The sequence below is a fragment of the Etheostoma cragini genome, chromosome 12, assembly GCF_013103735.1.
Source record: "Etheostoma cragini isolate CJK2018 chromosome 12, CSU_Ecrag_1.0, whole genome shotgun sequence".
NCBI lineage: Eukaryota > Metazoa > Chordata > Actinopteri > Perciformes > Percidae > Etheostoma > Etheostoma cragini.
In genome coordinates this window covers 9,770,409-9,795,603 of record NC_048418.1, presented here as the reverse complement: position 1 = coordinate 9,795,603, position 25,195 = coordinate 9,770,409, and the positions used below count along the sequence as shown (strand labels likewise).

Sequence of the window (25,195 nt, the reverse complement as noted above, 5' to 3'; positions counted from 1 at the left end):
CGTTATAGTTAATAATAAAGCTGGGTCAGTTACATTTTTTATATATATATTTATAAACACAATTCACTGCAGACATTAGTGTTTCGCATTCGTGGTGTACTTTGTCTTTGGCGGCACCCGTAGCCTGCGACATCGGATGACGTTCTAACCGAGAAGGAGTTCCGTAATCCTAACACCGACGAAACATCACCCACAGCTATTTATTGGTAACAAATTCGTTCTACCTCATCAAGTAAACTAACAACATGGCTGCTCAAAAAATAAACGAAGCTCATGAGCACATAGCTAAAGCTGAAAAATGGTGAGTTACGGTAAACAATCTCGTTTCTTTCCTTCACAGGAAGCAGCAGTGTGTTTTACTATGATGCTAGCTAACGTTAGCTTTAAAGGCCACTGTGGCATTTTCACCAGGGGTAATGCGACATAAATGACATTATTTTGGCATCGTCAGTTTATAATAAATGGATTTCTTATACAAAGAGGGGCCACAATTTTGCAGTATTCTGTAATTGTCAAAAGCATGATTATGGAGCCGTTTATAGTTTGCTCATAATTATGATGTTTTTGTAGCTTAAAGACAGGTCTGACAAAGTGGAAGCCTGATTTTGACAGTGCTGCGTCAGAATACGCCAAAGCAGGTAACGTACAATGAATGTTCTTCTTTAATGTGGAGTCATTTAACAAATATCCCACGTTTTTAACGCTGTCTTTGTGTTATTTAGCTGTGTGCTTCAAGAATGCGAAGCAGTATGAGCAAGCGAAAGATGCTTACCTCAAGGAAGCTGAATATCACACAGAAAACAAGACGTATCCTCTCTGTAGTCCGGCCCCAGTTGCATGACATTATACTGCTGCCTGTTTTTGTAATTTCCTTAACTTGTCCTACAGTCTTTTTCATGCTGCAAAGTAAGTATCTTGTGTTATAGCCTCAGTATTAAGTCAGCATCAAACAAACACAAAATAACTATTTAATTCAAACTCTCTTCCTTTTTATTTCTCAGGGCTATTGAGCAGGCAGGTATGATGATGAAGGTGATTGCAGATTAAACATTAAAGTCATTTACAAATAGATGTAAGTAAACCATCTGCAGCAGGATTGTAACTATGTTGTGTTTGCGTTGCAACAGGAACAAAAGAAGATGCCAGAGGCCATCCAGTACATAGAGAAAGCCTGTATGATGTACATGGAGAATGGGACTCCTGACACTGCCGCCATGGCTCTGGACCGGGCCGGAAAGTAAAAAAAAAATCTTCTTATTTAACTACACTAAAAACGTTTGATCTTAGGTGAAACTTAAATATCTAAAATGTTAGCTGTTAGTCTTATTGTCACACTGTACCTTTTAGTTCTGATTAAAATCCTGCCACTAAAAGGGAATACAGATATAACGCGAGGAGAAAAATAGATTTAGCCTTTTCTTTCATCTAAAAACAGCTTCTTTTATTCTTCCCCAGGCTGATAGAGCCTTTAAATCTAGAGAAAGCTGTGGACCTGTATCAGAAGGCAGCTGGCGTGTTTGAGGTGAAATTAATCTTCTAACAAAACCGGAAAGAATCATTTAATTGTTGTGGATTGTTGATTTTATTACTTTTTGCTCATATACATCCATGTTTTCTGTCCGTAGAATGAGGACCGCCTGCGTCAGGCCGTTGAACTGCTGGGGAAAGCCTCCAGACTTCTGGTCAGGCTAAGAAGGTAAAGGAAATGAAGCTAAGCTAGAGGGGACAGTCACCTGTGTTGCCAAATTGCAGGTGGTGTTTTTTTTGATGAAACGCAGGACCAGTGGTAGCTTTCCTGTTGAAATGTTGATGTAGAATACTGAAAGCGATCTATTCTTCGGAAAACTCACTTAGTTCTCTCCCACAAATAAATGCGTTAAAGCTGATTTACTTATTTTAAACATTCACTTGCCACTGGGACAAATGGACACAACAGCCCCAAAGCTTTCTCTAAATAGTGTTAAACTACGTTACCTGCTCTTCATCATTCCTCGCTGTGTTCTCGTCTTTCTCAACAGGTTGGATGAAGCATCAGTCGCTCTGCAGAAAGAGAAGAACATGTACAAAGAGATTGAGAACTTCCCCATGTGCTTCAAGGTGGGTTACTGTTGTTTTTATGTTATTACATTCTCTATTTACCTTATCAAACTTTTTTTTTTTGCTCTCTCTCTGAGATTGCTCTCAGTTAATCAATATACCCCGGCAGCCTAACCCTCACCTCTGACCTCTTATGAATGAACACTTATCAAAATAGAATGAAACATATGATGTATTCAGTGCATAATAATCATACATGTTGCTCTGTGCTTTTCATTCTTTAGAAAACAACTGCTCAAGTGCTGGTTCATCTTCACAGAGGAGACTTCGTAGCAGCTGATAAATGTGTCAGGGAAAGTTACAGGTATGTTTTTATCACACTCTCATTTCTGTAATCAGTAGCCCACTGGAACTACAAGGAGCTAAGGTTTGTTTGGGCAAGGCATTAAAACTCCCCCTGCTTACAACTGATTTCCTGCAGTCAATCGGGAAACCTTTTCTGCCTCTAGTCAAAAGTTGATCGTATGCAAAGACCCTCTTGGGAGATTGTTTACCCTCGACATTACCTCACATTCACGGTGTATCGCTTCTGCCTCTTAAAACCGAGCATCATTACATGAAGTAACTCCTGGTCTCCCCCAGTTTGCCAGGCTACAGTGGAAGCGAAGACAGCGTTGCCATGGAGACGCTACTGCAGGGCTACGACGAGCAGGACGAGGACCAGGTTTACCGTGTGTGCAACTCACCTTTACTGAAGTACATGGACAATGACGTGAGTACCTAATAATTACAAATACGTGTGTTGTATGTGCATGTCTATATTTATATGTCAGAATATGAGTCTGACACTGCTCCACTGGGCTGTGATTATGGGCAGTGTGTCTACCAAACCAGGAAAGAAAATGCTTTTGCACTCCATTGGATAGATCAACATTCAATCAGAGCAATGGAGTATGTGATGTCTGTTGAACTTTTGCCAAATCTTGTAGGAAGGACGGCAAAAACATCTTTCCGATTGACAAATGCCTTGATCGCGGTTCTTTGGCCTTCTTTTAAAATGAATGCGCTGTCAATATCTTCTGTAACAGTCACAATGGCGGAATCTCCACATCTCAATTCTCCAGCAGCAGCCGTCTTTGTTGTAAACTAATTCAACCCAAGCAATATTTGGTGATGTGGTTGATTACGTTGATGTTGCTCATCCGTCCATCATCAAATAAAGCCCGCCCTGACATTTTGATTGGTCCAAACAGCTGTGGTTTGAGCATAGTTACACAACGGATCAAGTCCAGACCGAACCTCCCAACCTTTAATGTTGTGGGCGGGGCTAAATTCAGCTGGCATCCAGGCTATCAAAAAGCTGTTCTTCCTGGGAAAAAAACTCAGTGATTCACTTTAAGATAAAAGGTTGTCGCTCCGGACAGGATTAAAATTACAGGAGGACCAGCAAGTTCACACACAAAAAACCCACACAAAAAATTTATATTTCTCAAATTTAAGAACCAAAACTGTTCTAACTTCTCAAACAACTGATTTCATCCATTTCAGCAACTGGCCAATTCAAAGTGCTTTACATTAAACATTGTAGAGCAATAAAACATTTAAAAACAGATAAAATACGACAATAACAGTTACAGAGCAGTATGAGAAATGAACAATTATTTAAAGAAAGGCAGCGTCAAAAAGAAAGGTCTTGATTTAAAAGATCTGAGAGTTGTGGCAGACCTGCAGTTTTCTGGGACTTTGTTCCAGATATGTGGGGCATAAAAACTGAACCTAGAACTGAAAGAAGAAGCCAATCCATCCATGATTGAGAAAATATGTTTTCAGGGTCTTCAAAATCTGAGATCTGGCGACTCATTTTATTCCCCGTTGCCTTACAGTACGCCAAGCTAGCCATTTCCCTGAGGGTACCTGGAGGAGGAGGAAAGAAGAAGAAGGCTGCTGCTGCTCCACAAGGTGGCGCTAGTGGGGCGCCAGCTGCTGCAGAGGATGAGGATGATTACGAGGGAGGGCTGTGTTAGCCTGGAGCCTCCAGAGTTCCGACACAATCCATGTGTTGCTCCACCACTACGCCCTCTGTGTACAAGTTAAAAACCTTGACAAATTCTTTGAGCTCTGAAGCCCAGGTGTGTGGCTGTTTTATTGTGCAAGAAAGAAGAAAAAAAGCTACTTAAAAAAACAACAGTTGGGGTTGCAGAGGAGTTGACCCAAGTTTAAGCAGCCTTTTTAATTTGTGTTTCCTTGAGGTGGATCTTCAGTGTAATTAAAAATCTTCAATGTTCAATAATGTATGGAAGCCTGCTGTATGTAAATGTTCTGTTATATCTTGTCTCTGTGAAGCTGTACATTTTGCTTTTGTCGCTGAGTCTTAAGAGTGCTATAGGTATAATCAGAAATACTCTAAACATGTTTAATGAGTTTATCAGTGTATAGGTGTTTATTTGTACAGAGTTAAAATATTCAGTATTCCTACAGCCTGTTAAAAATGTTACCGGAACAATATGCAATCCGTTTGTAAATGCATGTCTGGAATAATGCAATGATAAATCAAAAGCTATGAATAGTGCATCAAGAAAATTAAAAGAAAAATACAATTCCTGATGGTGCAGCTTTTAGCCAATTGTTGTGTGTGTGTGTGGGTGCGTGTGTGTGAGACCTAACACTAAAATGGCTTTATTTACAAGTTCTATCCTCAAATTAAAGTGACTAAAACATGAAAAAGGGGCCATTCAGCAATGCTTTCAATGCATTTCCCCCTATTAAGTTCCTCTTCAAAGCTGAAGTTTTGTATTTCTGATTTAGCTTATCGCTCATACTGTAAATGTAAGAAGCACTATTAAGGACAAAATCATTTACATGCTAATTTAAATTATTCGGATACCACATAACTAACGGTGATAAAGGGATTGTTAAAATGTTTTATTTGTCCTGTTTCCCCACTTCTTGTATATTCCTCAAAAGCATATCTCCAAATGTTGCACATGCATCAATAAACATTTCCATTGTGTGGCATTTTATGGTTTCTGTGCATTTTCTAAAATGAGTTAGTGGACAGATTTTCCATCTTAGGGAACAGCGGCTGCAGACGTCTAGCCCAAAATGGCCTCTGACAGAAATGTAATGACTGTGTAGCCTCCCAAGACCTATTTAGCTTTAATGAGGCTAATGCTCTTCCTGTTAAGCGATATTTAATGCATACACATTCATGCTACTTTTGTAATGCCCTCTCATTATCTGTGATGCTTCCGTGCATTAGCAAGATCAAGACTGGACTTGAGTATATGTACGTAAACTTTGCCATTGGTGAAAATGAAAATGCTTAACTTTCCCTCGTGTGGGTTATTACCCAAAGTGTCTCTTAAAATAATGTGTAAGGTATTTACGAAAGACTTCATTAGATCGGCCAATGTGTGAGCTGACTTTTCATTGCAATTCACCACTTTACTATAATATAAAATAAAGCTGAGGCGTCTATTTTAGAAGGCCTTGAGGGAAAAAATCTATTTACCTACTAGTGGCCCTTATTAATAGTATCACCATTAGGCGGTTGAAACCTTTGTTTAGTATCTTTTCTTTTATTGTCCATATTATTCATGTGGATTTGTTATTTTATCATCCTGTTTATGATGTATGTGTATGTTGTGTGTGATGTCTTTAAGCTACTAAGATCTTGAATTTCCCCTTGGGGATCAATAAAGTATCTATATATCTATGCAACCCATTCTACACTTTAAACTGTTTATATGCCATATATTTTCTAATAATTTCCTTCCCCCTTCTTATCAAACACCTACACACATTGCAAATATATATATATATATATATATATATAAAGTCAGCCATATTGATTTACCTCCAGCACACTACGAATTCCATTACATATATCCCTTTTGGTTTTCCTCATAATCTTCTCCTGCCCAAGAAACTGATGTGTTAAAATAAAGTTAAAAGTGAAAAATATTATATAAGTTCAAGAAATATGGTTAGTTCAGTAGTTTTGGTTAGTGGGGGTGTCCGGTTAAAACATGGTTGACGAATTATCTACTTGCTCACTCAGTCCTCCACAAGCAGCAGCAGTTAAATGCACAACTCAACACCTTTCCAGATGTTTTATTTGCAGATTTCTGGACCTTAATCATACCTTAACATTGCCTTAACATACAGGTACAATTTCACATTTCATTTCACCGTGACCTGTCCCCCTTAAACTTGTATGTACATGTAATGAAATATAGTCATGGAAATAATGAAGTTTTCTATCATGCTACAATCTCCCTTAATGCATAGTTTGGAGAAAAGGGCTTTGTGTTTCAGCCCTTCGTGTGACAATATTTTTTGTCTCTGCTTCTTTCTTTTTTGATGACTGAATGCACAAAAGGCTCCACAGTGTTCATGAATGTGAATGCTAAAAACACAGGTTCACAATTGATGTGCAAGAATCTACCACCTAATGCACGTTACCCTGATTTAAAAACAGCCCTCTGCTGGTCTTAACTCTAGCCAACCTGTAGATGATTCAGAACATGGGCGACTGGCGACTAATCTCTATGAAAAAAACAGTCCACAGAGAAAAATGTGCTGTCTTACTAAATCCTTAAACAGTTTTTCCCTGTGCAGTAAATATACTGGGTATCAGTCCGACTGAACAATATCCACATTCAATTTCATGCCATTTAAATAGTTCACATCTTTTCTAGCTCTCATATTCTTTAACATCCATCTTAGCCTACATATTGTAACATATAACTCATACCATTATTATCTGTGAAAACAGCTCTTCCTGAGAAAGATATGTATGTAGTTGATAACAGTTCTTCGCATACAAACAAAATAAGGCAAGTAAAGATTGTTTTTGTTGTGTCTCTCAAGAGGCTCCCATGTGGCCTCTGAACTTAAAAAAAGAAAAGTATTTTCAGGTTTCTTGGTCAGAACCAGCCTTTTTCCTTGGTCCACATCCTTTTACAATTTTGAGGAATGAGAGCCCAGTATTGCACAGTCCCACAGTCCAAGCATACCAGTTGGGAGAAAATATGACTTTGTGCTCATGTGGTCATTATTGTGCATTTATTTTTTGGTGGGAAGCCCTTAAAGATTAATGTTGCAACCATTCCATCCACCTGCCGCTTGAAAATGTTAAATCATTGAGGGTTTTGGGCATTTGTGTTTAAAAACATACCTTTATGTTAGGGATAAGACTTTTTCTAACTTAGGAAAATTGTCCTAAAAAAAATCTCAGTCTCCAACAGGACACCCGCTGCTTATTTTATCCACTGGATGACAAATTGAGCCAAGTTTGGCAAGATAAATACAGCACCGGCAAATCAGTCCTCAATTGTTAATAATATGACTACAATTGTTGCTTTTCATCAGTAAATAGTAGAAAATACCAGTTTATAACTCAAGTGTTTTAGTGTGGAGTGCCATCAGAGCTCAGTTGCAGAGGACAGAGTTGGTGGCCAGCTGACTTTGTGCTCTCTCAGTAGGTAAATCGACCCTAAATAGCTGCTCACACCATCAGAGTGTCTCCTGTCCAAAAGGTTTTGACCATCATTGGCCACATTCCCCTCACGGAGTTTCACTGAGTTTTCTCTCTTGTCCACTTGATCATAGTCTCTGGAGAGCGGTAAAGGAAGATGAGTTTGGCATACATGTCCTCCTCCAGGTCCAGTTCCCCTGTTTCTCGGACCAGGAAGATGTCAGTGCACAGCTTAAGGATGCGGTCCACGTTGGGAAGCTCCTCGAACATGATGGTGTGGGAAATGCCGCTGAAAAACTCGCGCACAAACTTGCCGATGACCAGTACCACAGAGGCATACAAGCCCATGATACTAGACAGGTAAGAGAGAAAGGAAATTAGAAACTGTGTAGAAAGTTTAGTTCTCAAAATGTTACTTCTCTAGCTAGTAGATGGCATGCAAAGGCTGTGAGCCAGAGTTGCACCCACAGGAAAGTACTGCAAGTACAATGTACATCTCTCAAACTGCTAATCCAACAGGAGGCCCCTACAGCCATCATTAGTAAAATGTCTAGTTTTTCTTTTGGTGCCAGTCTAACTTATTAACTAGTCCTTTATGCAGGAGACATAAGACACACTGTCCATGTACTGTATGAGGTCTTGTGGTTACAGGTAAAACAGGTTATAAAAGTACTCCACTGTTTCTTTTATGTCACTCATTTTCTAAATTCCATATTTTCACCTCTAACCAGAAACTTAAAAAGTTAATTATTGATTGAGTTGGCGCAATGGCCTTTTAGCTGCATCTCATGCCTTTATCCACAGATGAAATTTGTCCAGTTGTCATTGCAGTTGGTTTAATCGTTATCACAAGACTTACTTTACTGGAAAATGTCCAGTAAGTTTACCTGGGTGACAAGATTCTTTGTCAAACTCGAGAATTTTCTCTCAGTCTATGTGGGATGAAGCCCGATTTGCCAACACCACCACGATTTTAAACATGGATGAAAGTATCTTGAGATTTTGCGCAGGTCATCAGTCCTCAAACACAATATATTGACTCTCCTCACCATCAACAGCTCATCTTCTTAGGATCTAAAGTCATGTTCGGTTGCCACTATATGTTTCAAGCCATTCTTGTTACTATGATTCATGTGTGCCAATAGAACAACGTGATTGTAAGTTTAAAAGAGGCTGATTATTTGCTTACAAAAACTTAGTTTAAAGAAAATTTTAAGGAAAATTTAAAGTCTGTATTTTCTATAAACATGGAAATCTTGTGGCTCAGTTAGCTTAGTTGGTAAAGCTGGCGCGCATATGTAGAGCTTTACTCCTCGACGCAGTGGCTGCGGGTTCCACTCTGACCTGGGGCCCTTTGCGGTATGTCATTCCCTCTTTCATGTCTTCACTTGTCCTGTGGAAATAAAGGCCTAAAATGCCCTTAAAAAAATGTTGATACATACCAATCCTTAAGATGAGTGGTTTTAAACCCTTTTAGCTTGTTAAACTTTAAGTTGAAGTTTTGTCTAGCTCAACGATTGTTTCTCATAATGAGTGTTAACTCAGATCACCATGCAAATAAGGTGAATGAACACTAGACCCCTAAATGCCCACTGGTTCTACAGCTTTGGATAATGACTAAAATGCAAAACACAGACATTTCCCTGAAATACCAAAGCAGATAGACAACTAGACAAATCTTTTTTTTTTCCTTTTAAATCCCCAAGTATCACCACCTACCCATATCCAGCCAGAAAGCCCAAACTGGGTGGGCTGACTTGGTCGCTGAATACGTAGAGCTCCAGGCCTGTATCAAACTTGTTTTTTAATATCGGGCCCCGCTCCATCTGGTTGACGACCCACCATTCCTGGATCTGATCCGAAACATTCTGAGCTCGCTCCAAGGTCAAGGTTATGTTTAACATCTTTTCATCTACAAAGATAAAGGATAAAATAGTGTGATTTATTCAGAATGAAACTGATAAAAGTGCAAATCAAACCATATCTCCCATCAGAGGTAATAAATTATTTTTGGTAAACAGGGCAGCGTAACATGTGTATAATTACATATAAACAAAAAATTTCAGGAAATTGAAATATGTACTTCTACTTAATAAATAAACATTATGTATCCATTTTGAAAAAAACGACAATATTTAATCATGTTGTAAAAGCCATTATGTGTAGATATGCATTGATTTTGTGATACTGCTAGTCTGAACATAGTGGCTTAAATAAATGTACAAGATGACTCAACACTATTCTTATGAGCCCTTTAAGAAAAGCTGTCAATGTATTGAAAAGTGGGATTTTATCTTAATAGAGGCTCTTAAGTTTCCTTTGCTGTCACCAATTCAAGTAAAAACTATGCCAAAAGTTACGGTCAGTCCAATCTATACAGTAACAAAGATGGGGACGTTCACCTTCTAAAAGATGATAAACAGGCTTGGCATCTGAGTCACTGGGCGCTCGAATAAAACGAGGGAAGATTTCTTTTAGGATCCTACAAAGGAAGAGAGGCTGTTACTGCAGCAGAAAACAAATGATGTCACTTAGTTTCTCAATATGTTGGAGCATAACAGTAAAATATATATTTTGTATACATATATGGTATGGTAAAACTTTTAAATTTAAATTACAATATGTCAAAAAGAGAAGTAAAGTATGTTGTCGGTGACTGACAGCTTCTGATTATCACAACAGACATTGGACCACAGAACTAAATTAGCTGCATAAAGGGCTTAGACTGTGCATGGTTCCTGATAAATAAACTAATAATAATAATTAAAAAAAATTACCACATCACATTGGAAAAGTGAAAAGAAGAGAGTAAGCAGCGGATATACTCACACGTGTGAGTTGCTTGTCGTCCCATTTAGGAGTGCAATGAGCTCCTTCTTTGTCTCTGAGTCAAGAACTGTCCCCAGTTTTCCTGATGCTATTTCAGCCTTGGCACCAAAAGTAAGGTTTCTTACAACAAGGGCAAAAACATACAGAAATGAATTCAAAGGATTTTTTACCTCATGAATTTGCAGCAGTTTGTAAGTGTAAATTTTTTTCCTGAAGTATTGATTGATTATTACTTGTATATGATCAACTGATTTGGCCATGCTCAAGTCTGTGTATCAGCCTCCTATAACAAAAAAGTCCTGCACGACCGAATTATTTTCACAACATCTATTCACAACTAAAATGTAATTCTGAGAGATAATTCATACTCCTGCTGGAACTTTTTTTAGGACAACTGATTGTACGCATTACTGGATTTTAAGGCGTCCTGTAATGTTCGGACAGACCTGGTAAACTGTCATCAAATAATGTGTGTTATGATTTTATATTGTATTGAGTGGGAGAGACATGAATGTCCTTTTTCTCCTTTTTAGTTTTACTTTGTGATGCTCACCGACTATAGGTCATAATTCATCCACTTTCTCGTTACATTGGCAGATACAAGAGTATATGGTGAATGGACAACATGAGATGTACCTTTGCACAGACCAGGACACAGTGATGGGGAATTCGTCCTCGCTATCCAACATATTTATGAGGTTCTTTCTGCTTGGTGGACTGATGGTCCACAGAGAGTTGGAGCTGCCTTTCAGCTCTGCAATGATCAGGTCCTCGGGCATGTAGCCCTCCAGCCACTGCAAGGCATCCTGACCGCAGCACAAAACCACATAGGAACAATATTTAAAAAGTTAAAGCCACTATGTGTATAGTTCTTAGCCAACCACATAGCAGCATGACTGTTAGCAAGGAAATGTTGGTTAGTCCCACATTTTGGTTCAGAGTGAAATATCGCAACAGCAATTAGGTTGATTGACATAATCATGTTGTACATACATTCATTTCCCCCAGAGGATGCAGTCTATTGACTTTTGTAATTCATTGGCTACTTCTCTGGTGTATCTCGACATCTAATGCATGGACTGACATTCAATTTGGTACAGACTGTCATGTTCTTCAAAGGATGAATGAATGTTAATAACCCTGCAAATGTTTAACTTTTCCAACTCTATGTTTTCCTTTTAACTTTGACCAGAATCAACTAGTTAATTAATTAAGTATACAACTGACAGAAAAAAATAGAACGGCTACAACTGACATCTTGTACTTGCATTGTATTTTTTTGTACTTACATCCTTTTTCATATATCTCTTCATAAACCTTTCATATTCAACTGGTATCACTTCCTGCAGTTGTTTTTGCTGAGCACTCATGGTAAAGATGGGCTGTGAGAAGACACACAAACACTCAAACAGTAAACCTTGCAGCCAGCATACTAACACAACCTTGAAAATATAATCACAATCCTCTGGCTTCCTTCTCCCATAAATTACACAAACTGATAAAGTACCACTTCAAGACATTCAAATATAGACCTGACGTTATCTGAGAATGAATCACAGATTTATTTACTTAATCAAGATCTACTTGAACTCTCCACAAATGGGGCAGGGTTCCATTTCATTTCAAAAGGATTTGTGTTTGGGCTAAGTTTCTTAGTAAAGCCCTTGGCAAGACTGTTTTGGCTCAAATTATTTGATGACCACACCTGAAAGCCAGCCAGGGTGATTTCAAAAGACACATCCAGCGGTTTGTTGATGACTCCAGCGACAGACTTAACGAGGGACATGAAGAGAAGCGGGAACCAGACAATACAGATCAGCAGTGCTACAATCATCCCTCCCATCCCGTACTTCACCACCTTCTTCTTCTTCTGGCCTCGCGGCTGGGGATACCTCTGCAGAAGGATGCAATAGAGGACAGTAAGATGTAATATTTGACCGTGATGCAGGGCAAAACAGCTGCTGTTTTTACATTACAGCTGTTGTTTTTCCATAGGCTGTCCTCATTACACTTTGTTCCATGTTAACGCAAGCAGATCTAATGCAAGGCTAATGGATACATGTTGTCTACGCCTGGACTATTTTTTGTAAATCCATTGGAATTACTTTAGTCAAAAAGTAAATTAATCAAAAAGTACATTTCAGCATGAACTCCAACATGACAGACATTGGCTCTGAAAGTGATTCTTCTTCTCACACTAGACTGATGCCACAATGATAAACACCTTTTCAGACTCTCTCCAGCATTTCAGGATAAAGATGTGAGCGTAGATGTCCTCCACACAGATCCAGCTGGACAGAGACAGCGACGTGTCAGTCCAAACCCAGTCCATCACAGCTCGCAGCTCCGTCAGGAATGGCACCAGACGGAAACTACAAACAAAAGACAAATCAAAACAAGTTATTCTGGCAAAATGTGAGACAAAAATGAAATCAGATTTAAAACCTTTAGAAATCTTTAAGACATTTCGTTTTTAAATTTCATATAAAAATATATTATCTTAAAATATAAAGATATATTATATTTTTTGAAGATTGAAGATTAATTTTGGGGCTTTTATTTCCTTTATTTAACAGGATATATTAAGATAGGAAAGTGGGAGAGAGAGGGAAATGACATGCAGGAAAGAGCAATGGGCCAGAGCCGAAACCCTCGGCCAATGCGGCAAGGACTGAGCCCTGGCACATGGGTCGCACGTGCCAAATTATGTATTTTACAAAAAAGTGTGAAATAACTGAAAACATGTCTTATGTTCTAGTTTCTTCAAAGTAGCCACCCTTTGCTCTGATTACTGCGTTGCACACTCTTGGCATTCTCTTGCTGAGCTTCAAGAGGTAGTCACCTGAAATGGTGTCCCTACATTCTTGAAGGGGTTCCCAGAGATGCTTAGCACTTGTCGGCCCTTTTGCCTTCACTCTGCGTTGTCTGTTGCTGCAGGATGCTGTGGTAGCCATGCTGGTTCAGTGTGTTTTCAATTTTGAATAAATCCCCCACAGTGTCACCAGCAAAGCACCTGCACACCATCACACCTCCTCCTCTAAGCTTCACGGTGCGAACCAGGCATGTAGAATCCACCCGGTCACCTTTTCTTTGTCACAAAAAGACAGTGCGGTTGGAACCAAAGATCTCCAACTTGGACTCATCAGACCAAAGCACAAATTTCCACTGGTCTAATGTCCATTCCTTGTGTTTCTTGGCCCAAACAAATCTCTTCTGCGTGTTGCCTCTCCTTAGCAGTGGTTTCCTAGCTGCTATTTGACCATGAAGGCCTGACTCGCGCAGTCTCCTCTCCAAAGTTGTTCTAGATATGTGTCTACTGCTAGAAGTCTGTGTGGTATTCATCTGGTCTCTAATCTGAGTTGCTGTTAACTTGCGATTTCTGAGGCTGGTGACTAGGATGAACTTATCCTCAGCAGCAGAGGTGACTCTTGGTCTTCCTTTCCTGGGGTCTTCATGTGAGCCAGTTTTGTTGCAGAGCTTGATGGTTTTTGCGACTGCACATGGGGACACATTCAAAGTTTTTGCAATTTTCCGGACCGACTGACCCTCATTTCTTAAAGTAATGATGGCCACTCATTTCTCTTTACTTAGCTGATTGGTTCTTGCCAAAATATGAATTACACAACACAACAGATGGTCCCAACGCCCTTATTAAGGCAAGAAATTCCACAAATTAACCCTGACAAGGCACATCTGGGAAGTGAAAACCATTTCAGGTGACTACCTCATGAAGCTCATTGAGAGAACACCAAGGGTTTACAGCGCTATCAAAAAAGCAAAGGGTGGCTACTTTAAAAAAACATGTCTTACATCTAGATTCTTCAGTTATTTCACACTTTTTTGTTAAGTACATAATTCCATATGTTTTTATTCATAGATATGATGCCTTCAGTGATAGTCTACAATGTAAATAGTCATGAAAATAAAGGAAACTCATTGAATGAGAAAGTGGTTTTGGCTTGTACTGTACACACACACACACGCACACACACACAAAGACCAAAAACTGACATAAAAATTATCTCAATTAAAATTATAATAAGGATGTGAGAGTTATATGCCACTCAATCAAAAGCTATATAACAGTCAGTTAACAGCCCTTACATACTATTGTATAGCCAGACCTTTAGTGCACAAATAGTCTGGAGAAGTTCAAGCGCAAAGTTGGTTAAAACTGGTAGAAAACACAATGTTCTGTGGTATTCATAAAACCCAATCAATGATGTCATTATGCTGGAGAGAACTTCTTTGTACGTTAAAGGTGCTCTAAGCGATGTCCTGCGTGTTTTTTAGGCTACAACATTTGTTGTCAGATTCAGCAAACATCTCCTCACTATCTGCAAGATGCCTGTCCCCGGAACACACTGTGAAAAAACATGGTCTATATAGACAGCCCAGGGTCTACAAACGGCAACCAAAACAAAATGTGCCCACCTGCACTATAAAGCACATAAAAACAGTGTTCTGCTTTCCAGCCAATGACCAACAAGAATGATCTGGGGGTGGCGGTTGGGGGGTTAGTGCGCGGAATCACAGAGGGGAGGTGAGGGGACGAGATGAGGGAGGATGAAGTAACGTCACCCAACATCGCTTACAGCACCTTTAACAGAAAACTAATAATCTAATCTAAACTAGAGGTGTAGTTTCCAAATCTAAAATTCATTAATTTAATTGTAAGCATTAAATAACATACACATGGTAAGACCAGGTTTGCAACAATGATTATTTTCATCATCAATCAATTAATCAATCAATCAATCAAATATACAAACAATACATGGAAAATTAGTATAATATGTATGATACAAGTATAGCACCTTGACCTGGTTTATAATCTTGATTTTTACAATATGGGACCATGAATATATCAATGAATATACCAATGAAGATGCCCAAAAGACACTTAATAAATATCTTGTTTTCACATATTTTAAATAAACTACTCCAGTTGTAGTCTTTGTCTGTCTCCTTCCATTCATGCAACAGCAGCTAGTTATCAACCCCTGACATGAACAAAGCCTTGGACCTGTTTGCCCAGCTGGAAGAAATGATACTTTCCCAGTGTAACTCACCCTTGAAACAGGAAGAGGTTGACATAATTGTAGCTCTTGGTGAGGAAGTTTCCCAACACACGGGTGGGATAACCACAGCGGATCTGATAGGCTGACAACCCGAAGTAGACGCACTTGACAAAATACCACATCTGAGCAACCGTGTTCTCGCTAAAACGCCTACAAAGGGGAAGACAAGTGAGACAGTTTGTAAAATTGAAGAATTAAGTAGTTTGTTTCTTTGTATTTCATTTATAAACAGCACAAATATTCTTGATGACAAATAAAAAAAATCCTTTCAGCTGTAAAACATTAAACATCTAAGGTTTTCAGATTTTCTTTTCTTCATTTGAATAGACAGCAGAGAGAGATGAAAAGCATGCCCAAAAGACACTAAGCCATATTTTAAACCCAGGATATTGTCCCCAGGGCACATTAAGTGTTGAACTTCAATTTAATAATCAGGACACTTACTGACTTTAGATCAAATATAGAATATATTTAATGTGACGTAAATGTGAGTTCTTACTTATCTGTGACTCCTGGCAGGATAAAGAACATCCAAAAGTGGATGCCAAAGACTAGGATGACCTGGAAGATCACCTTGCCCATGACAGACTTTCTGAGGTAGAGCGCCCGGTCCACCACCATGGTCCCAAACTGGATCAGGACCATGACCAGGAAAGGTCCCGGCACTTGATCCTCCGACAGGGACGATGTAATGTCTGCAGCAGAGTGTTTCTAAAAGAGATGTAAATAAATATTAACTTTGTCAGAAGTTACTTGTTTATGGATCTAAATCTAATTTTAAAACTTACACCAAATGCCCAGAATCCAAACACAATGATGATGAAGTCAACAGTATCAGCAAGGAACATCAGCACATAGACATCGGTGACTGCACTGTATTCTGGGTGGATCAAGTTATAAAAGAACTGCCTCATAGGAAGGTAGATCTCCATGAACCTACAAAGAAATAAAAAGAAACAATGTTATTTTAAGCAAAGAAACATGTGAAAGTGGTCCAGGTGGTTCTTGCTGTTGCTGTAATTGCTCACCTAAACAATAAAATCTATAAAATCAGTCAACAGCTATGCTCTTCATTCCCAGGTCTTATTCACTTTCTAAAGTCTGCTGTGCACTTTCCAAAGAGATTTGTATGTATAGTATGCTGGTCCTTCTGCCTGGGACATTTCTGCAGTAGATCTAAAAATGCAAAAGTTGTTCCATCTTTGTAAATTCAGGTCATTGCTGCAGGAACTGGGAGTCTTCTTTTTATCTCTCTTCTTTTTTACACAATGCTTCATAGTTCAACAAATAATATTACATTTTTAAATCTATAATAGTTCATAATTTTTTTTTGAAAACGTGTATTTTACGTTTGATTAAAAAACAAATCCATGTTTAATTTCTTTGCAATACATTTCTCTGTGTTGTTCTTTAACATAACTAAAACTATAGAAGTATAAAAAATAAGCTACACAAACAGTTATATGTTGTGCGCTTGCCACTGCTGTGCCCCGGTTATAACACCTACAACTTTCATAAGGTATAGCTAATATTCAACTTATTATACATTATTAAAACAATTATCACTTTTCCACATTTCTTTCAACTTCACCTTCTTCTTACACATTTTAACCAGTAATCCAGTTTGGCTTTAGCATTAGCTTTTCAAGAAACCCTTTAATTATTCCACATCTTTTTTGCATTGGTGGTGTTATTCAACTTGTCAATGAAATTCATAACAATTAAAACAATTCCCACATTTCCAAATGTTCTCACTACTTCCACTTCTTACAGATTTAAGTCAATAATCTGCATAAAAAGCATTTTCTAGTTATTATTATTTTTCCAAAGGACATAAGGGGTCTCTCTCTATCTATCTTGGCTGAAAAGAAATTGAGAACCTCTGTTTTAAGGCACCATTTAGGTTGTTTTTAGGATTAAATATTTGTATTAGAAATGCTTCTTGTGGTTTTAAAATTGCATTTCTCTTTATTAGACTTTTATTGCATATTTTCTTCTGATGAGGACAGGTTAAAAGGTTAAAAAAATGCATATGTGTTGTCAGACACCACTGGTTTTATTTTGAGAAAACCTTAATGATTGAAAATATCATTTCTATGTGTATCGGTTACTGTTGTAGACACATTGCTCAGAAACCACTTGTTCCATTGTGATTCAATTTAGAACAGCAATGTCATGTTTTGATTGTCTGTCGCAGCACTTACAAACATTACACTGACCCGGCCTAACGGGAATGCTGTAATTAAAGTTCTAAATTTAGACCTTTGAAAGGTTTTAACTGCTGTATGACTAATAGGATTTTCCAATATTTGTCTAGAATACTTGCTGAGCACTGTTCTCATCAATGCCTTCATAAAGTTACATTCTTTCTTGTATAATCCCAGTTATGACGGCTGGCTATGGAGGAAATGTTTATTCATAATTCAAACTGAAAGTCCAAAGAGAAAATGAAGCAAGATTAAATTAAAAATATTATTTTATCATGCTAATAGAAAAAAATCATGTTTTCAATCAATTTTAAAAAGGCTTGAATCACTGGCCGGCCACGGGGCAGGCGATCCCGGTCGCAACAAGCTGGCTGTCACGTCAGATTGGAGCATACAATTTTCGTCAGATATTTCACCACTAAATTGACATCTGAGACTTTTTTATGAAAGAAATTTACTGTGTAGAGTTTTAATGTGGGCAGTTTTCCAAAAATGTATGGCCAATTGCACATTTTCTCTGAAGTTGACGCCGGATTCGAGAAGCTCCAGTTTGACTTGACAGCCAGATGGTGGCTGCCGGGATCGCTTGCTCGCCTGCTTGCCAGTCATGCTCGGAGACCCTGCTGTAATCTGAAGGTCTGTCAGACCGGTCTTTTAAAGAAGGGGCTTTTATTTTTAACGCTGACGGATTGTTTGTTTAAATATCACAACACATGTCCATCATAAGATCAACGGGAACCTGTGGTTAACTGTCTTTTCGGAGTTAAAAACTCCACAAGCGCCTGCAGGCTTGACAACTTCGCTGGCCGGTCGTCACTCTCTCTCTCTTTCTCTCACACGCACAAGTACACGTACACACACACACACACACACACACAGAGAAGAAAGATACCAGTTTCTCTTCGGGAGACTTGTTCAAAATATGACATAGTCTATATGTACATTAAATTAGTAGGCTATTTCATACTTGTTTTGGGGTATTTTGTTTTCTGACTGTAACCCTATAACGACCGTTGCTGTGCTTGCGTCACTCTCTTAGGCTACTTCTCCTAACAGTGAGTAGGCCTACATGAAAATTTCACTGTTTCATAAAATGTTCTGTAGCCTACATCATCTGTTTCTATCATCTAATGATGAGGCCAAGCAAGCCTTTTTTTTTCTTTTCTTTTTTTTTAAACTTTTTCCTGATGCCAAACTGTTCAATAAATGTTTAACATGTTTGTAAAATGTAAAGATGATATTAAAAAAAAACGAAAAAAAAATATAGGCCAAGCAAGCCTGGGAGCGAAACTGCAGCCAGATGCTCTTCAACAGTGCTCCCCAGCAGTCAGCTCCCCCTTCTGTTCATATGGTGCCTCTGCACTCCCTTAGTTTCAGACCCTCCCATCAGCCTTTGGGCCACGCCTCCTCATTGACATTGACAACTGTCAGGTCATTATGAAAAGCCAAATGTTAAATCGAATTTGAAAAGTTGAATCTTAAAATGTCAAACGGTAATTTAAAAATGTGAAATAATTTTTTTATATTTGAGATTTTATTTTTAAGTATTACCTTTTAAGCTTTTCTATTTTCCATTTTGAGTTTCAAAGTTGGTGTTTCACTCAATCAATAAAAGATTTCAAAGTTTTCAGTTTAAGTATTTATGTTTCTTTTTTCTATCGGAAATGTTATTAACCAGCTACGCTTCATTGTACCGCTTTATGATGAAAGCTTTTCCTTTGAGGAGTTGCTCCCTCAACTTCTCCATGATCATCTGTTTGCGGGTCTTCTGATGGATGCTGGCCTGGCTGCCGTCCTTGTGGCTGCTGTTGTGGGAAGTAGTACTTCCTGTGGAAACAATTTACATTTTGAGCTGTAAATGAACCATGACGATGCGTTGAGTCACTGCCTGAGATAAGGAGAGATCCACAAACACAATGACCTAATCCAAGAATAAAGGCTAGAAAACACAATGATCTTTTGTCACATAAATGTTTTTTTGTGACACAATCCCAGAGGATTCCTTCTATTTATTGTTATTATGATTATTATTGTTAGGAAAGTATCAGCTATGTTTAATAAAAAATTACGCATTACTCTCAGGAAGTGATAATTGTTGACTTTCCCACTTTTAATGTTTTGAACCTGTTGTCTAGTTGGTAGAAGGAAATAGACAGTAGATAAAGAGCTTCACCTCTCTTAGACCTTGTAGAAGAGTGGAGAGATCGCTGAGAAATGTGCGAGCCTCCGCCGCTGGAGCTCTTGCGACGCTGGTGGGTCTGCTGCTGCGGGTAGTGTACCTGGACATGTTCTGAATCAATGGAAGTCCCAAAGTTTATGGATCTCAAGGTGCGAGTGGAGCCTCTCTCATCATTGATCAGTGATGAGGCATGTTCAGACCCCTTCTCACTCTCCTTGTCTTTTCCCTCGTCCTCTGACTCACTTTGACGAGAGGGCGCTCTCCTTTCTTTGGGGTCCTCCTCGTCCCAAAGACCATGGCACTAAGGATGGAAAGAAAAGGGAAAAATGCAAGACCATGTCATATTTTACGCACAGATTAATTAAAAATCTGGTACAGGGAGTGCAGTTGCATTCAAACATTTCACAGTATATCCAAAACAATCATAGTGTTTGTCCCATGAAGGGCTAACAGTGCACTCTGCAGTTTCTTTCATTTGTTGAGAAGAAGGAAAACTGCCAGAAACAATTGAGATAAATGTTCTAGCAAGATTCAATCTCTTTGCTGCAAGGTCACGCAACATCTAAATTTGGGTCAATAATGGCCTTTTATTCAATACTGAATACCAGCCAGCTTGTGTTGCTAAAAGCTAATATGCTTCCTGCATGGCCACAGAAACATAATCAACCGGAGAAATTTCATTTTCTTTGCAAACTTTGCATTTTTGTTTTTCTGTGAATTAATTCACAATCACTCATGAAGGCAGTAAGGGGTTTGCAATTAGCTACAGTTTTATCTAACCCCATGTAATTTTTATTGCACCCAATAATGCACTTTATGACAGATACTGTGTTTTATAGTAATTTTGTGTTATGATTATAAAGACATTTCAAGATATTTAATATAACATAATAATATATTAACACAGGGAATAAAATATATTTTTAACAAATACATTTTATATAGGCTTCCTACAATATTTTTATATATGGGAAGCACTAACAGCCTGGATGTGTTTAACAGATAAAGTTGACAATTTTCTAGATTTTTCTTATTTTCAACAAATCACATAAGAAGACCAAAACCAACAATGCGTAGTCCATCTCACAACACTTTCCGACTTCCTCAACCAATCTGTGGCACTGATCCCCAAGCTCATTTGTTTTTACTTCTCTAAGAGATACATCTTTAAAACTAAATAAATTCTAAAATCTAAAATGTCTACTAAAAAAGCTAGGAAGACAGCTGGGAACTGTAATTTTTCAGTAAATGTCACTAAATATTGCAGGTGTGCAGGGACCTTGAGAATGGATCTGTGGAAGAAGAGAGCCAGTAACTGGACCAGGTCGTAGTGGACGTAACCATCCTTCTTCTCCACACCAATGATGTTGGGAGGGTGATATGGTTTATTCTTATCTATTAAGTTCTGGTTGAAGGGGAAGAAGCCAAACTGGAAGAAGTACTTGACAACGATGGTGACCTGAAGGGAAAGCAAAACGTGTGTCAGTGAAGGGATTATACCAAAGTTTACCAATGAAACATAAAAGACACTGTTTTTAAAATTATCTCTTTCTTATCTTATCTTTGCATTAAAATTAGTAATTTCCTCCACATTGTCACCAACACACAAAAATGTACTTATTGTAGGACAGCCGACAACATAATCTAATGGCTGACAAAATGATAACACCTGTCAATTTGATTGATCAGCTGATGTTTTGGACATCTTTGTATCTGACCATACCTCAGTATAGACGATGGCAGTCATCCAGTAGCGCTTGCTGGGCCTAGGGACTGACAGCATGGCCCAGAGGAAGATGGTGGTGGGAAGGACCAGTGTGGCGCAGGATGCCGATACCATGTGGTTGATGATGATGACTAGGTAGCACACCATCTCTGAGTGGGCCACCAGCATATTGTAGAGAGCGTAGCAGAGCTGAAGGATCAGAGGCTGCTTTTGGTAGAATCTATCGGACTGTTCTAGTTCCTCATCATAAAACATCCTGAACAGACACAAAGAGATGCAAAAAGACCACAAATAGATTATAGATTAACACAAAGAGATGGAAAACAACCTCGACCACAGAGACACAAAATGGCCAAAATAAGACACAAAACAACTATCTCTTTCAGTCTGGGACCTTGGTCCTCGGTAAGAGCGGTGAGGGGTCTTTACCATGTCCATGCCCACGGACCCATTGTCTCATCAGCTTCACAAGTGCAGAATTTTAAAGTGAAATTTTAGAACTGCTGTACAAGACACACCAATACCAGTTTACAAATATGGTGTGGCAAGGATCTTCTGAAATGTCTAGATACCAGTTCCAACAGGATAAGGCATTCAATGAAAATGACCGTTGATTCTGATTCCTGTGAGGCTTCATGCTAATAAGGCTTTAGTTGTTTTTGGACTTACTTGTTGAGCAGCAGTTCGCTGGCGGTCAGCTCAGTGGTCATAGAGGGCAACATGATGTCTGACCTGCTGTCTGAGCGGCTGTCAGAGGTCATAACCATGCACCTCCTCCTATCCATGTCACTTTCGTCATCACTAAGTTCCAGACGGTCAAAGCTGACGGCCTTGCTGTAGCTGGGTGGCACATCAGCGTCAGACGTTTTAGAAGCATCTGTATCAGGGGTGTAGAGCAGCCCTTGTTGCCCCTCTGTTTGCATGAAGTCCTGCTGTCCTCCCCCATCTCCACTCTCAATGGTGAAGTCCTTTTCGTGGGCAGAAGGGGCAGACTCTGCCTCCTCCAGTCTGAGAGAGGGGCCCTCATCTGGACCAAAAGACTCCCAGGGAGCCTCTTCTCCCTCTACTCCCACCGGGTCCTTGGGTACCTCTACTACCTTTTCAACCTCCAGTCCTGCCTGGTCCTCACCCTCCTCCTCCTTTTCCTCTTTCACCCTGGGTTCTCCATCACTCCAGGCACCGCCCTCACTCTCCTTTAGCTGTTGGGATTGACAGGGAGGCCGCTGTTGCTTGTCTTCCCCTTGATCATGCTCATCATCCACTTCTTCTATGGTGTCTGTGGTGCCCTGTCTGGAGTAGAGTGTGACGCACTGGGTTGCTTCACTGCAGGGACAAAAAACAGTAGGAATTGTGTCAATCTGATCTCAAGTCTGTCTGTTCACACGGAAAGGAAAAAAACGTGATGTATGAAATAGAATCTGCCTCCCGATTTCCAAATCTGCTCCCTTGCACTTCCTCAGGTTGCCAGGTGGGCTGATATGCAGTGTTATAATGTACCAACCTATATTTATTAAAGCATTTCTATTTCTAAGCATCCATTATACTGGCTGGAACTGGAGTTTTTATGCCACACCCTATCCATGGATGATGGCATGTTTTTCCTTTTGCATTTTCCTGGTTATTTCTGGGTTCTTGACAGATGTAGTAAACAAAAGGGTTATGGAAAAGCCATGCGATTATACAGCAGGATTTGGAGAAAACTTTTGATACAACTGGAGTTAGGAGACTAATGATCTTGTTCATGTCAGTGATGATGATATGAAACAGGTGAATGTAAATGGGTGATGCAGAAGCCAGGCACCTGGACATGAAGCTGCTACAGCTGTCCACTGATGAATTGGAAACGTCCAAGCCGTACATCTTACGCAGTTTGGGCCTGGCACGCTCGCTGGTTTTTGGAATGCACTCTGGCATTCCATCCAGGTCTTCCAGGGTGGATTGACGGGAAAACAGTGTAGTAGCCTCCGTGAAGGCACTGAGAGGTGGTGAGAGTGACACATGGAATGATAAGTGAGAAGAATGAGGTGGGATCTATGTTATGTTACACAGACAGAGGATTCCCCATATGCTGTGTAATAACAACATTTAACCCAACCTAACATTAATTAGGGATGAGCAGGGAAATGATCTTTGTGTTTACTTTAAAAGTATGAGATGCAGCAAAGAACGAGGATGAAATGGCTGAATGTGATGTTATTGAACAACCTCACTGCTAGCAACAGCCTCCTTGAAGGGTTGGTTCACCCAAACATACTCATTATCTCAATTTTGTTAACCACCTAGCCATGCAGAGGGTTTTGGTGTTACTGGCCAAAGGCTTAACAAATACAGTATTTCTCTGAGAAATTCGCATCCAATGCAATGGAGGTGAATGGAATATTGTTTGTGGTGTTCACAACTTTGACAATCCCGTCTAAACAAAAGAAAATCAATAGCAACCGTCTTATTCCAGAAACAATGCATCTGTCACACTGGATAATCCCCACAACACAATATGGGGACTGTTTCTTCTGCAGAAAGTAGTCCCAATAAAACTGTTCACAAATGTTGAAAATCTTTAAATGTAATTGTAAATGCCATAACCCACTACCTGGATAAGTAAAAACCAATCTGCATGTCCAGATAGCAGAAGAGGCAAGTAAGAAAAAAAAAAAATGTGCCTGCAGTAAAGTGATATAGTAATATCATACCACATAAGTATATGGGTTTAAATCATTAATTCACATTTCAGGCCTACAAAAACACCAAATGTCTCATTATTGTGCAGTGAAAGATTACTTTTCTAAGAGGAAAAAGAAGGCAGAAAGATGTCATGAAGTTAAAATGTATTCTTTTGTTGTCTCCGTCACCACCTAAAAACATTTCATTATTGGGACTCATTTGGTCTCCCATGTTGCATTGCTGAGGTTGTGTGTACCTGGATATGCTGTCTCTGGAGGCTGTGGAGTCCTGGCTCTCCATGGGGTAGCCTCTTCGCCTTCTCCGAACCCTGTTGGAGCCCGAGGCTGACTCATCCTCACTTAGTTGATCCAAACTAGCCTGTCTAGACATGTTAAGCCTCATGGCCTTCTGGTAGTAGACATGGATGCTCTCTCTAGAAGGCACATTGCCCTGGTGGTAGAGGAGTTGATCATTCACTGGTCTTCACATCACATCACATTTAAGTACCTAAATTTGCTTATAAATTGCACACAAAAAAAAAAAATATATATATATATATATATATATTTGTGGATATGAAACTAAGGTGAGTCTTTTTCTGCTTGTCAGAAGTAGACCTAGTGGCTCTTGGTACCTTTTTGACCTCTCTGGTGAGCATGCAGCGCTCTATACGCAGCACAGTGGAGATGTCAATATACTCTCTGCACATGTCATTCATCCACTTGGTGAAGCTGTCCACTGTTGTCTGGAAGAGCACCCAGGTGAACTTTATGATGTTGAACACCCGCTTGATGATGTTGTCTGAGGGAAGGCACACAACACAAAAGAATTCACATTAACTAAACTTTAGGTTGAGCTAAATATCTTGAAATGGTGGCTCCAAATGGCAGTTACAAATATGCACAGACAATGAAAGAAAGTGAAAACAAACATACAATAGTCATTAACACTGTAAGAAGGTTCTTCATGATTAAATTCCAGATTCAGTATCTCTAG

At 39.2% G+C, this 25,195-nt stretch overlaps 2 protein-coding genes and 1 long non-coding RNA gene across 8 annotated transcripts in view; 1 reads left to right on the top strand and 2 right to left on the bottom strand.

The window, feature by feature from the left end:
• Positions 1-77: 77 nt before the first annotated feature.
• napgb (N-ethylmaleimide-sensitive factor attachment protein, gamma b) lies at positions 78-5,365 on the top strand. Its single transcript, XM_034888442.1, has 12 exons — positions 78-301; positions 571-638; positions 723-807; positions 889-906; positions 1,002-1,032; positions 1,128-1,237; positions 1,456-1,522; positions 1,626-1,696; positions 2,019-2,097; positions 2,322-2,401; positions 2,680-2,809; positions 3,921-5,365. The coding sequence occupies exons 1-12, from the start codon at positions 246-248 to the stop codon at positions 4,059-4,061; spliced, it is 936 nt and encodes a 311-aa protein (XP_034744333.1). The 5' UTR covers positions 78-245; the 3' UTR covers positions 4,062-5,365.
• A 768-nt stretch (positions 5,366-6,133) lies between these two features.
• LOC117954261 (piezo-type mechanosensitive ion channel component 2) overlaps positions 6,134-25,195 on the bottom strand; it is a 75,503-nt gene continuing 56,441 nt past the window's right edge. For 5 of the 6 annotated variants that reach the window (XM_034887895.1, XM_034887896.1, XM_034887897.1 and 2 more), the window contains 19 exons: positions 24,834-25,000; positions 24,456-24,649; positions 23,340-23,513; positions 22,208-22,861; positions 21,536-21,794; positions 21,092-21,271; positions 19,807-20,113; positions 19,328-19,460; positions 16,215-16,362; positions 15,926-16,137; positions 15,418-15,576; positions 12,570-12,717; positions 12,051-12,239; positions 11,635-11,727; positions 10,982-11,151; positions 10,346-10,465; positions 9,919-9,998; positions 9,236-9,428; positions 6,134-7,868 (listed from right to left, as the gene is read on the bottom strand). In XM_034887895.1, coding sequence (XP_034743786.1) covers positions 7,616-7,868; positions 9,236-9,428; positions 9,919-9,998; positions 10,346-10,465; positions 10,982-11,151; positions 11,635-11,727; positions 12,051-12,239; positions 12,570-12,717; positions 15,418-15,576; positions 15,926-16,137; positions 16,215-16,362; positions 19,328-19,460; positions 19,807-20,113; positions 21,092-21,271; positions 21,536-21,794; positions 22,208-22,861; positions 23,340-23,513; positions 24,456-24,649; positions 24,834-25,000 — 3,833 coding nt within the window. In that variant the 3' untranslated portion in view covers positions 6,134-7,615. The remainder of the gene's footprint in view (positions 7,869-9,235; positions 9,429-9,918; positions 9,999-10,345; positions 10,466-10,981; positions 11,152-11,634; positions 11,728-12,050; positions 12,240-12,569; positions 12,718-15,417; positions 15,577-15,925; positions 16,138-16,214; positions 16,363-19,327; positions 19,461-19,806; positions 20,114-21,091; positions 21,272-21,535; positions 21,795-22,207; positions 22,862-23,339; positions 23,514-24,455; positions 24,650-24,833; positions 25,001-25,195) is intronic. The other variant, XM_034887899.1, reaches the window with a different exon arrangement.
• LOC117954263 lies at positions 18,319-18,536 on the bottom strand. Its single transcript, XR_004658783.1, has 2 exons — positions 18,485-18,536; positions 18,319-18,415 (listed from the first exon to the last, which is right to left on the bottom strand). It is a non-coding gene; the product is annotated as an uncharacterized LOC117954263 (long non-coding RNA).